Source organism: Mytilus californianus, unplaced genomic scaffold, assembly GCF_021869535.1.
Source record: "Mytilus californianus isolate M0D057914Y unplaced genomic scaffold, xbMytCali1.0.p SCAF_5, whole genome shotgun sequence".
Classification (NCBI taxonomy): domain Eukaryota; kingdom Metazoa; phylum Mollusca; class Bivalvia; order Mytilida; family Mytilidae; genus Mytilus; species Mytilus californianus.
The window spans coordinates 101,606,415-101,620,637 of NW_026262701.1; the positions used below are offsets into that span (position 1 = coordinate 101,606,415).

Below are 14,223 nucleotides of genomic sequence, written 5' to 3' on the forward strand. Positions count from 1 at the left end.
AAGCCATATTTGAAAATCTTATAAAATCCTTGTTATTTTTTTCATACTTTTTGAATGAATAAAGGTGCCAATATTAAATGTAGGAAAAATCTAGAGAGAATCATTTCCCGCCAAATTTTCAGTGGTTTATATCTCGTAAACACGCACACGGACGTTTCATTTTTTTCTGCTAATTTAGTTCCTTTATTTATATACTATCAATTTATAACAGTCTTTTCAAAAGCTTGTTATTTTGAAACAGAATAGCGAACACCTTAACTATCAGATATTTAGTATATAAATGCAGCAAACACGAATTGGGAACTTAATTGACTGTTTATTCGTCAATCAAACAAAAAATGTTGTGCTTTTAAAAGGCCCTTGACCCCAGAATGAAAAAGATGGTCCCTGTGATGTTGGGACGGTATTTATCGTTATAAAGCAATGTTTTCGGTATAAGATATAAGATAAGATATTATTTTATTAATCCGGCTATCATGGTGCCCAAAATTTGAGCAATACAATCAAATGAATTATTACATAATAAAGCAAAGTAAATGATTAGAATGAGTAGAGTGATTGAAGTACATAAAAACAAAATCATCCATACATGTAAACACACTTAAACAAAGTAACTATATATATATATACATATGTGGTCCATAGATAATCAAGCGGATTATTATATATGCAATAAAAATCAAATATCAAAAGATAAATTATAAGACTGCATATTTGGAAATTATTTTTATTTAATTTTATAGTATTAATATAAAAGCTTTGTTAATTCATCAAAATATAAATAGAGGTAGCACATTTCCTTCAAACATTTTCATACTGCTTCAATTCATGATTCATGAGAATCAAGCCCCTTAAGAACATTTTAAAAGAACTTGAATGTTGCTCGTCATCATCATCATAGGATATCATGGTGAACACTTACATAATTATACTCATTAAATTTTGGACACAAACTCAGCCGGTGGCACTAATTATTCTGAATTTACAATGAAATTTCCATCTTACCCTTTTAAAATACACGGTATACAAAAAGTATGTACTATGAAACATAGAAGGGGAATTTAAGCAATTTGATTGGACGAGAAGTTGTAAATATGTGCTAATTAAAAACATTATTAGACCTCTTTCAACCCTGACCGTTGCCGTGTAAAGTCGTTCTACTGTTTTTCGGTTATAAGATTGATTGTTACAGAAAATTATCTTTATAAATAAGAGCGACATGATGCGGAAGGAAATTTTGATCAAAACAACAAGTTCAGTGATATTCTCCATAGAATAAACTGTTTCAACCCGAATCGAAAGCGATAAATTGGATGTATTTTTAAAAACTGAACATGGACATTTCAGAACAAGTCCAAAACCCTCCAACAGTGTTAGCAGATGAACTTTCAAGTCATCTTACCTGTCCAATTTGTGGGCGATTATACTCCGAACCAGTAATAAGCATAAAATGTGGTCATACTTTTTGTAAGAAATGTGCTTTCTCAGCTTCACATTGTCCTGTCGATGGTAATCATTGTGACACCACACAGCTTGTAGTAAACAGGTTTGTTTTTTTTCAGCGCTCTCCATCCCAGATCTGAAATGAGGGGCCTGATGGGTTATTTTCGTTCTTCGTGATCGGCGCATTTTCGCTATCGTGATCCGTTTTTCTACAGAATTTTTTTTTTTTATATTTTTGTGATCGATGATCATGGAAATTCATTTTTTGTGAATCGTGATTGCCAAAAAAATCAACTCGTGAATCGTGATGAGACCCCCCCATCAGGCCCCTTTGAAATAGACCCTTTCTTCTTTAAATTTTAACTGATAGCATGCCCAGTAAATAGTAGTAAATACTAATGGCTCACTCTTCTTTGCAACCATAGTAAGATGGTCACTTCCCAGTCCGTCACTTCTATTTTCTGGACCACCAAAAGTGATATCAAGTGGTTGCCTGTGTTCAAACAGTGGCTCGTCATCAGTGTAATACCTGTACAATGTAGCTATAAGTATTTAGTAAGAGCATGTCAGGACAAACTTATGGAAATAACCAGAATCCCTCAGAATGGCATGATACAAAGCAGACACAACTGTACACAGAGAGCCATCCGAGAGCATCAGTACAGTAGTGTTTTTGGTAATTCCGCCCGTCCGGTAAATCCGCCCACTCCCATATCTTCCGTAATTGTCACTTCCATGAATATTTCGTCTGCTATTTTATTCATAGGAACTGTACTTATCATCACTGCATGTCAAATTTTAAAGAAAAATCCTTTTTTACGAAAATATCTAGTGATATATATAATACAGTTCCTAAAGCTAACGATAATCATATTATTGCTTACAAATCTCATTTCTGACTTGAAATTTTTTTTGGGATTATCTGGAATCCCTTAATAAGTGGTCTATTAATAAATAGATCACCTTTTCCTTTCATAAATTTATGATAAACTGTCCCTCCATACTTATTTACTGCACATGGGCGGATTTACCTGACAAACACATTTGAATCGATTTATATTAAATTTGATACAATTTGTATATAATTAAGCAGAAATACATACGATCAAAGTCTTATATGGGCGGATTTACCGGACTGCATCGTACACATATGTACTAAGTACTGATAAGCATACACAACAATCATTACAGTGGCGCTGTGAGCAGAGCCAATGTAATAATTGTCAAGTCTGCTTACCTGTCTAGTGTCTTTGGTACATTCACATGGTGATAGATGAGCGTCTGCTTCTTCATCTACATAATACTTCTTAAGTGAAAAGGAATTGAAAAATATGGCCGTGTTTACACCACAAAACCTACTCTGAGTACGGACAAACCAGTGCATCTAGGAAAGTTTTAAGGCATAGATGTATTAAAGTTGTATGTAGTTTATGTTTCTGAAAATTATAAACTTACCTGTATTTTGGTGTGCATTTTTTTCCAGTCTGCAGAAGATAGGAAAATAAACTAACACACGAGTTTCATTTGATACGGTCCACTCAGTTACAATCACCTATTGTTTGCAGATGTCTAGCTATTGTCCATCTATTGTCCATTTAAATCAATACAACTCACAATATTTATTAATTCGAGGGGAGCTTCTCAAACCTCTTCCTCAACTTAGTTTATTTTGGCACCTTCTGCAGGAATGAAAAAAATTAATAGAAAAATCCAGTGAAGTTTTTAATTTTCTGAAACTTAAAATGCATTTAAATTTTATATATCTAGGTCGAGCCAGGGCCCAAAACTTTTCCAGGTGTACAGATTTGTCTGTACTTAGAGTTAAATTTGTGGTGTAAATACGGCCATATTTGCTAAAGGTTGTGATGAACCTTAACTTTAACATGTTGAAGATTTCTTAAAGGCACATGCTAGGGAAAGTTTTTAAAAATCTGAACATATTTACAATAAATTTCAAAATATTTTTTTGCATTTATTTTTTGTATATAGATGAAAACATGTATTTTATCTAGCAATATATATCATGTATATGTGATTTTGCACCAGACTTAAATGCTTCTAAGGCTGGGCTACTGGCTACTTGGTTTGGTAAGGAATTCCACAACCTTATTGTACTAGGAAAAAATGAATATAAATGGTAATTTGTTATTACCACAAAATACAGATCAAGTTTGAATTTGGGTGGCGCTACTTTTGCCGTTCTAGAGTTATGCCCCTTTACAAATGGAAAAATTGCTGAATTTTTCGTTTCCGTTTTCTAACTTATGTTTGCCTCAATCAAATGTTATGAAAGTATATACACAATGGTTTTTACCACAAAACTCAGATCAAGTTAGAATTTGGGTGACGTCACTTTTACTGTTCTTGAGTTATGTCCCTTTACAACATTATATGCAAGTAGGGGCATCATCTGTGTCCCATGGACACATTCTCCATTTATTTTCATGAATGTTGATGATGGACACCCGAAGTTTTACAAACTTGAAACTTTCATTACTTTCTAGAATGTAACTGGACTAGATTTACAGCTTTCTGAAAAAACATGTATTTTCCAGCTTTTACAAAATATAGATACCAGTACATGTACATGTAATTGTATGTCTTACCAACAATGATAAAGAATTAAAAAATTTTCATCACAATATGCAATTTAAATATGGATCACCAAATAGGTAACACATACATTTGTACATGTACATGCTGCAATACATATTATTTCAAAAGAACAACTTTTAATTTAAACAAAAGAAAGTATTTTCTTTCACACTGGCCATTTTTACAAGAGTTTACATCAAGAGAAAATTGGTAACTTCATTTAAACATGATTTAAATGGATTTAGGTTAGTGTTTGATCCATTATTAATTTGCAATTAAAACATCATATTTCATTTGAAATCACTTGTCAAAGATTGTTTTTTTGTAAATTTTTATCTGCCTGCAAGTTAGTTGCAGGCTAATTGCCCTTAAGATGAAGATCTAGATTAAAGGCAGACCAACAATGCCCTTAATCTGTATTCTCAAAATAATAGCTACAGACCCTAGAATTGATGAGTCAATGGGAGAATATATACTAAGCCAAACAGTGAAAAAATTTGCATTCCACACATTTGATAGACATTATATTAGATTCCCTTATTATTAGTTTCAAGTATACTGGTATATACATGTACATGTATAAATGCAAATGCATTGTTTCAATTTATCAATTTAAAGTAAGCTACCTAAATTTGTTAAATTTTTATATTCTTTAATGAAAAGCACTGAATATCATGAACATAATAATTTTCCTCTGACTTTGAACTTTTTAAATTATTTTCTATAAATCTGCTACAGTGCTAGATATTTTGTTGATAGTGCCTTAATATTGGAAAAATATAAATGAATAACTTTAAAAGACAATTTAAGACATATATATTTGAACAACTGTAACATTAGGTAGAAATACACAGTCAGGAGTCTGGTTTCTCATTTTGGCCCCAGTGGATTTCTCAAATTTTAAAGTTATTGTGCAATAAAATTCATTTTTAGACAACTGACGACTAATTCTGCCTTCAAAGTTGGTTTATAGGAACATCAAGATTATTTTTTACATGTTTTATGGGCTATTTTCTGTTTGGCAGTTTTTATTTTCATACCCAGACCGGCCATAGGTTGAGAAATTATTGTAATGTGTATAAACACTTTTTTCACACAAACTTTTTGATGGAATTTTACGAAAAAATGAGACAAAAGACATATGATTTTTATTTGATCTCTTTATAGATATATGTAAACAGTTTCAAAAAAGGTACATGTATCACTACAAGGGATTGAAATTCTACTTTTGGCCAAATTTTGGGGAAATATGTGACATCTTGGCACCCCTTATATTTTTTTGCAATATTTTATACTTTTTAATTTATAGCAAATAAATGGATACACTAAAAAGAAATTATGTTTAACCATTTTAATTACTGGAAATCAAATCTATAGAAGATACTAATTACATACTTACATGTATACACAAACATGTATATGACACAAACAGTAAACTTTATTGGAAAGAAAGCAAGGAAAAGGGGATGGTAAAATTTATGGACGTAAAATTTAATTTGTTTTTCTAACGGTATATTACTACCTTAGACATATAATATAACTTTATTCAATATTGGATTTGTACAGTCAAGACAGTACAAAAAAGAATGAATAATGTACAAATGACAAGATATCATTGAAAAACCAAACATTATAGTGCCATGAGCTAACAAGCACTTCTTCTCCCTATTAGTCTCAAAATTAATCAAAAAGTGAAGTCACTCCTCCCTATGATCCTGAAGTAGTGTGAGCCTGATACTCAAAGGACCCAAATGGTATGTTTTATGATAATAAAAATTACTGTAATCTTGGGTGATGTATAATGTATTTACCTAAATCTGTGTGGAAGTACATGTACTACATTGCTTTGCCTCTTGTGTCGAATATTTGGTTAAGTGGTGATATTTTTAAGCCCAGGTATAATTCTTGTTTGTTTAATGCTTTCTTAACACTGTGGAGTCAAATTTAGTTGATTCCTAGATGTGTTGAAGTTAAAAGTACAAGAAAATTAGAAAAAATAGATATTAATCGAATATATTCAAATGTTATGTGTTTGTATTGTTCACTAAAATGAGTCCTGCACTCTTTATTTTCCAAACTAGTGAGTCCAAAAGGTATAACAATAATTTTCTGTTTTCTCATTGGCTCAAAGCAAGGGGTATAAAATCACTGCTGGATAAATAACGAGATTGAATTTTTAATACGATGTATAAGGTTAGGAACAGCTAATTAATGTGTATCTTTATATTGTAATGACAAGTTTTTATATCCTAGGGATTTATATAGAATACATAACCAATCAGCGTGTTAAAGTCATAAAAGTGTTTTGATATAGGGGAAATATTTGAAAATATGCACTCTGGTCTTGCAGAACCTAAAACAAATTTTATCAAAGACTGGTAAATTGAGCCCAATGTTCTAATGGAAATATTTCCAATCTTTGAATATTAAATCGACACTTAGAACTACATGTAAAGCTTTCATGCATTCAAAAAATTATGCAATTATACATGTATATAAAAGAAAATGGATATAAAATTGCAATACATGTACTAGTAATATAGGGCAAATGAAAGAAAAAAAACATTTACCCACAACAAAACACACAAAAACATGGTATTTTATATTTCACAAGTAAAAATCTATAAAATTAAAGTAATTATTCCATAACAGAAGGTGGATAAGAAGCTTTTTTCACTTACATGTATCAACCATCAGAATTAAATACTGAATAAAGACAGTGGTACTGCTATTCTTCAGATTTTGGACTAGTCAGACTCATCTAATTTTTTTTCCAGAGATAACCGTAATAGCATACTTTTAGTCCAGGTTAAGAGGAGGGTTTGGCACCAGCAAAAATATTTATCCCAGCCACATTCTGTATGTGCCTGTCCCAAGTCAGGAGCCTGTATTCAGTGGTTGTCATTTGTTGCTGTATATCATATTTGTTCTTCATTCACCGTTTTGTACACGAATCAGGCTGTTAGTTTTATTGTTTGAATTATTTTACATTTGTCATTTGGGGGCCTTTATTAGCTTACTATGCGGTATGGGTTTTGCTCATTGTTGAAGGTTGTACAGTGACCTATAGTTGTTAACTTCTATGTCATTTGGTCTCTGGTGAAGAGGTATATCTTTGGCAATCGTATCACATCTTCTTATTTATATATTCTTTTCTAATAATGTGTTTTGATATTTCCAAGAAAGCCATTGTGTTTTCAAAACTGTATAGGACAAGAAATGTAATTTTTCTTCATTTTTGAAAGAAACATTCTCTGTTATACAATGTACAATTTTACCAGCATACCATGTCAACAGTACTATTCTGTCAATAAATAAACAATAACAGTAACAAATGGCTATTCTCACAAATAATTATGGATTCATGAATATTCATGGGATGCCCATTTTTGTGGATTTTTTTGGTATAGTACACCAGGAATTTAAATGCACAACAAAGTATGAATTTTCTATAGGCTTGTATGCAGACTTTGGTCAATCCACAAAATACAATATCCACAAAAAAACAATTCTTCCTCTATCAAAGAAAATTTATGGTTTCCTTGAAAATTGATAAATCCTGATATATTTAAACTATTTAAATCATTTTGCAATAGCTATTTCATAATTTGTGAAAACTTTCTCTTCTGTGTAAAAGTAGATATGGTACAACCTTAAAATTAATATCAATGCCAAAAATGTAATTTACCAAGCCTGACAAAAACATGTTCTGTATACAGGTTTTTCAGGTTTACCTTTTTAAGGTACATGTAATATTATTTTTGCAATACTGAGTGCCACAGATAAATAAAAACGTTGTTTTGACAGGTAATTTGACACTGAACTAATATGATTGTTTTTGTAATAAATCATTAACATAAAAATTGAAATATTCTGTAGTCATTCTTCTGTATATATGAATCAATATACTACAATTGTCATTAATAGTTTTTATGTTACATCTGAGATTGAAATATATGTATTTTTAAATGTCAATTAGATATTAGAAAACTGTCAACTAAGAGTTAATTTGCAAAAATCATTAGTTACTTTATATCAAATTTTTAATCATAAAATGTTTTTGTTTTTGTATTTGGTAGTTAAAATCATATTTTAGAACAAATCACTAACATAAATTGAGATAGGGAGAACTGGTTTTGACTTTATTTTATGTTGAAGGATAAAAGATACCAAGGGAACAATAAAATACCACCAGTCAAACATATTGACAGACCACACCATGGGAATAAGAAAAAGACAGACCACACCATGGGAATAATAAAAAGACAGACCACGTCATGGCAATAAAAAAAGACAGACAATGCCATGGCAATTAGAAAAAGACAGGCCACGCCATGGCAATAAGAAAAAGACAGACCATGCCATGGCAATAAGAAAAAGACAGACCACGCCATGGAAATAAAAAAGACAGACCATGCCAAGGCAATAAGAAAAAAACAGACCACGCCATGGCAGTAAGAAAAAAGACAGACCACACCATGGCAGTAAGAAAAAGACAGACCATGCCATGGTAATAAGAAAAAGACAGACCATGCCATGACAATGAGAAAAAGACAGACCACACCATGGCAATAAGAAAAAGACAGACCATGCCATGGCAATAAGAAAATGATAGACCACGCCATGGCAATAAGAAAAAGACAGACCATGCTATGGCAATAAGAAAAAGACAAACCACGCCATGGCAATAAGAAAAGACAGACCACACCATGGGAATAATAAAAAGACAGACCATGCCATGGCAATAAGAAAAAGACAGACCATGCCAAGGCAATTAGAAAAAGACAGGCAACGCCATGGCAATAAGAAAAAGACAGACCACGCCATGGCAATAAGAAAAAGACAGACCACGCCATGGAAATAAAAAAGACAGACCATGCCAAGGCAATAAGAAAAAGACAGACCATGCCAAGGCAATAAGAAAAAGACAGACCACGCCATGGCAGTAAGAAAAAGACAGACCACGCCATGGCAGTAAGAAAAAGACAGACCACGCCATGTCAGTAAGAAAAATACAGACCACGCCATGGCAGTAAGAAAAAGACAGACAATGCCATGGCAATAAGAAGAAGACAGACCACGCCATGTCAGTAAGAAAAAGACAGACCACGACATTGCAGTAAGAAAAAGACAGACCACACCATGGCAGTAAGAAAAAGACAGACAATGCCATGGCAATAAGAAGAAGACAGACCACGCCATGTCAGTAAGAAAAAGACAGACCACGACATTGCAGTAAGAAAAAGACAGACCACACCATGGCAGTAAAAAAAAGACAGACCATGCCATTGCAATAAGAAAAAGACCAGCAGACTAAAAACAATCAACAAAAAGCTACAAAGAAAACTAGAGATTGAGCAACCCCTGGCCCAAACCCACTATAATCGGGGTGAAATCATGTGTTATGAAAGGGATAGCAATTCTTGCTCCACTAGTGGCATCAGTCTTGTTTAATCTTTATTTAAGTTTCAGGGTTAAGAATTTCAAATTTAAGTTCTTGTGTAAGGATTAGTAATGCAATATGGTGTTTATTCTCTCAGATAAAAGATTATGATAGGAAAATAAAGTTGATATTTTTTTTCACATTTTAGATTAGTTGTTGGCCAGATAGAAGACCTACTGATTTATTGTCAATATGGTGTAATGAAACAAAATGGAGACTTTGTTTCTGATCCCAGTGGATGCCAAGAAAAAATCCAGATCGGTAATATATAATTTTGACGAAACTTTTACAAAATAATAGACAAGTTGAAATTATATTGATTAATGATAATTGTAACTATATGTTTATTATATATACATGTATATCAATATGCTTATATTATATACATTTTGTGTTCATGTGTATCAATGTACTCTGTATACAGTTCAAAGGGAAGTGAAAGAAGATTTTCTGTGTTTTATAGTTCTGAAAGGCAGGAGGGGGCAGGAGGAGGGGGGCAGGAGGATTTTGAAAATGAATAACTTGGTCTGGTAAGAACTAAAAAATAAATGACTTTGCACAAGACAGGATGAAAATGAAAATTTGTCAACATAAAATGCAGGCTAGTTGAGGATACAAATGTGTACAAAAGTGAAAATGAATATCAAATGATTGTCCCTATAGCTACAAAATGTCCCTATAGCTACAAAATGTAAGAGGATGTAATACATTCAATTCAAGTCTATTTCCTCTTACAATAGTATAAAAACATTTGTCTTTTCTACCCTTGCACAAGTATTTTCCTTTCCAAACTTATAGACAAATTGAAAGAGCAGGTCTTACTTTGTTTCATAAAAGAGAATGGCCAACATAGATACAAATGTCTTGTTTTAGGGTGTAACAAATCATACTTTGTGAAAACCACTCTTAAGTTTAAATATTCAAAGTTTACAGAAATTCCAGGAAACCTATGACTTCTAAATTTTTGCATACATTAGATAATGTATATTTTAGACTTGCAGATATTAACATGTTCATACATGTGCATTCAGTTACCTTTCCATTAAAGTGCATCAACTTATGAAACATAAATTAATTTCACAAAATAGAGTTCTGATTAAAAATCTCAACCATACCTGCATAATACATACTGGGAAATTTTGTAGAAGTATATGCAGAGTTTGAACTGATAATACATATATCTTGTTAAAGTTAATGTTGATATATTGACCATTAATTTTACTGACTTTATTTATTTACAGGAAAGAGAAGTGAACATGAATCTCAATGTTCATTTGCACCTTTGCCATGTCCTAATAGTGAGGTTCACTGTGGTAGATTTCGTAAATTAGAGTTGGAATCTCATACAGAAGTTTGTCCTTATTTACCTTGTAGTCATGGAAACAAAGGTAAGAATTTATTATTAAGTTTTTCAATTAGAAAGATAATTCAGTTGAGTAACTTCAGTTGCAGTTTCATTCTTTTGAAGTGTCAGTTCAATTACAATCCTTATAAGTAACTAGTTTTTATAGATGTATATAAAATTTAATGATAGGCCATGGCACTTTTTAGATATTCATACAACATAGAATAGAGGTAAGTGTTTATATGGAGGAAATCATAGTCCTAAGGGGGTTAAATCAACAACCTTAGACCAGTAAATAATTAAGTCACATACTATATAAAGTACAGAGATGTAGTATGATTGTTAATGAGACAACTATCCACCGGTGTCTAAGTGAACAGGAAGTTTTTTCAGTGCACTTTGCATTTTCCATGCCCCGTTCCTTGGTGGCATGGGCATTAAGTGACACCAATGTCCCTGCTATAGTCCTACTAATATCTAATGAGCTGAATTTTGCTTAATCAGTGTAAAATTGTGAATTACTGCTCAAGTTCAAGTTATGTTTTAGATGAACTTCTTTGCAGAGAGTTACGATCCTTGGAATTTGGAAGAAGGAAGGGTATTCTTGTTGACCTAGTCACATCTTATTGTGAATGATTGTAGTGAGATTTCAGCATTTTCTGCTGTTGTGATATGCTGATGTTATACATTAGATAGATGAAGGCAAACTTCTGCATCCACCATGGCATATTTAAATTTTTATTAGTGTCATCTAAAGATAAAAACTTGGCCGATTAAGTAAAGAATAATGATCCACTATTATCCTCATTGTTTTCAAGGATAATCAGTGACTGAGTGGACTATATAGAAATTACATAGACAAACTGGCATGACAATGACAGGAAATACTAACAAACTTATTTTCCTGAATAGTTTATTTTGTGTTTCATGTTTAGGCCTTTCCAGTTGACTTCCCAGCGAGTTATCTTCTGATTTTCTAAGTTTCTTGATGTAATTTTATAATGGAAGACCCGAATTTTAAATATTTGCGTTATTTTCCTACTAACGAAAGTCAAGAAAAATAAATCGCTCACGAAAATTAGTTAACAGTAGTTCTGCAATCATGAAAAGAAAATACAAATCTTTTCCAAAATGAAATTTCTTTGCTTGCCTATTACTCTTGACTTTATCACTAAAGGGCTGATTTTATATCAATAATAGATCATTCACCCACTTTTAACTCTGGTTATTATTTCAGGATGTGAGTTTACAGGAACAAAAGACCAAATATCAGAGCACTTGAATCATTGTGGTTATAGAGGATTACAGAATAGTGTTAGCATAAAAGATTTTAATCTACAGGTAAACATTTGAGAATTATACAAATTTATTCCTTACTGTTTTTTAAACCACAAAATCACAAATTTCCAAAAAATGTATAGGTCAAACTGTGTATGCGTATAAGAATAAGGAGATGTGGTATGATTGCCAATGAGACAACTATCCACCAAAGTTCAAATAAAGTGGATGTAAGCAATTATAGGCAACCGTACGGCCTTCAACAATGAGAAAAACCCATACTATATTGTCGGCTATAAAAGGCCCCAACATGAAAAATATGAAACAATTCAATTAAGAAAACTAACGGTCTAATATATAACACAGCAATTAACAAAAAAACAAATATGACAGACATGAATATAACACATTTTTGAGCGAGCAAGCTGCATTAGATTGCACATGCTGTTTAAGTTTATCAGCTCATTTTAAAAATTGATTTGGTTCATGTCTTCCTCCCAAATATTGCTTCATTGAGTTATTACAATGAAACTTCTGACAATTGATATTAATTAGTCTTGAATTAGTTTAGAACAAGAATATGTGACCACAGGACACATGTTACACTCAGGCTATCATATTTCCATGTTACACTCAGGCTATCATATTTCCATGTTCAGTGAACAGTGAAATCTGGGTCACAGCCATTATTTAGCATGTGCTTTAAAAAGTTCATATATATCAAAATGACCATCTGTTCTGAGTTTCAAGTTGATGTGACCACAATCTCATGGCAAATTAGCTTAAAAAACTTTAACTTTATACAGGATGGATTTTGGAACTAATGTACAGACCAGAAAGCATAAATGACCCTACAATTGTGCTATATGATACAAATGTAACAAAAACCAATTTGATTGCTTTATGCAATGAATAACCCAAAAGAAATAACCAAAATTATTTGATATTCAAGTGAATTTCGTAATTTGAAACAATGGTGGAATGACTTTGTTCTGGTCTAAAAAGTTTTATTCAGAACATTTTATTGAGTATTATTATAATAATAATAATATTAATTATCTTTATTTCAAGAGGGTAAGCTTAATTAGAACCAACATTATTCTAGCTTGAGGCTGTCACACTCCACTTACGATGCATCACAATGGGGCCTTGGTGGTCAAACTACTGTATCACTAGTCTGTCAACACTGAGGTTGTGAGTTCTTATCCCACACGTGGCAGGTGTGTTCGACTCCAATCTTAATTGATATGGATAGTCAGTTTTCCTGCCGAATGTTGGTGGTTCTCTCTGGGCACTCCGGCTTTCCCCACCAATAAAAACTGACCGCCACAAAATAGCACAATAGTGCTGAAACTGACTTTAATCATTAATCACTCACTAAATCAATCACAATGTATCACACAAAAATTTAAATTACCAAGATATCATTATAAATTATACAGAAAAAAATATTAATATTAAATACATTTATTTGATAATTCCTTGATTATCCAGTAAAAACTTAAAACACTTTGAATTAAAATTATTTCTATTGTGTAAATGTGCTCCTTGAAGCATATTCTATATAGTTGGACAAGAGAATTAAACAAAACCTCTTAAATGTGTTTATTCTTGTCTCTGGCATATTCAGTAATTGAGTTGTATTCAATCTTAGCTTCATTCCATTTGTATTTGTTACATAGGAGATTTTATTTAACAAAAATTCTGGGACAGACCAATATAAACATCTATCCTAATGGTAGATTAAACAATAAGTAAATCTAAGCCAAGATTACTTTTGTATTTGATCGGGTATGGTTTCGGTAGTTCTAGAATAATTCTTAATCACTGATATTTCCCCATATTGTACAACAATAATTCAAAGTAGAAAAAATGTATTTATTGTACTACAATTTCTGTTTTTCCAGTAGGAGGATTTTTTTTTATTGTAGACAAAAGAATTAACTGTCAAGTTAAGATCATGATATGTGCTTGTTAATTTCTGTCTAGAACCAATAACCATAGATAAAAATGAGAATGGAAACAGGGAATGTGTCGAAGAGACAACAACCCGACCAAAGAGCAAAAAACAGCCCAAGGCCACTAATAAGATGTAGTTTTATTAGGATTGAATCCAGTT

General features: G+C 32.0%; 1 protein-coding gene across 2 annotated transcripts in view; it reads left to right on the forward strand.

The window, feature by feature from the left end:
* The first annotated feature begins 1,207 nt into the window (after positions 1-1,207).
* LOC127702130 (E3 ubiquitin-protein ligase TRAF7-like) overlaps positions 1,208-14,223 on the forward strand; it is a 31,181-nt gene continuing 18,165 nt past the window's right edge. For both annotated transcript variants that reach the window (XM_052206217.1, XM_052206218.1), the window contains exons 1-4: positions 1,208-1,546; positions 9,630-9,742; positions 10,723-10,869; positions 12,064-12,167. In XM_052206217.1, the coding sequence (XP_052062177.1) occupies positions 1,335-1,546; positions 9,630-9,742; positions 10,723-10,869; positions 12,064-12,167 (576 nt within the window). In that variant the 5' untranslated portion in view covers positions 1,208-1,334. The remainder of the gene's footprint in view (positions 1,547-9,629; positions 9,743-10,722; positions 10,870-12,063; positions 12,168-14,223) is intronic.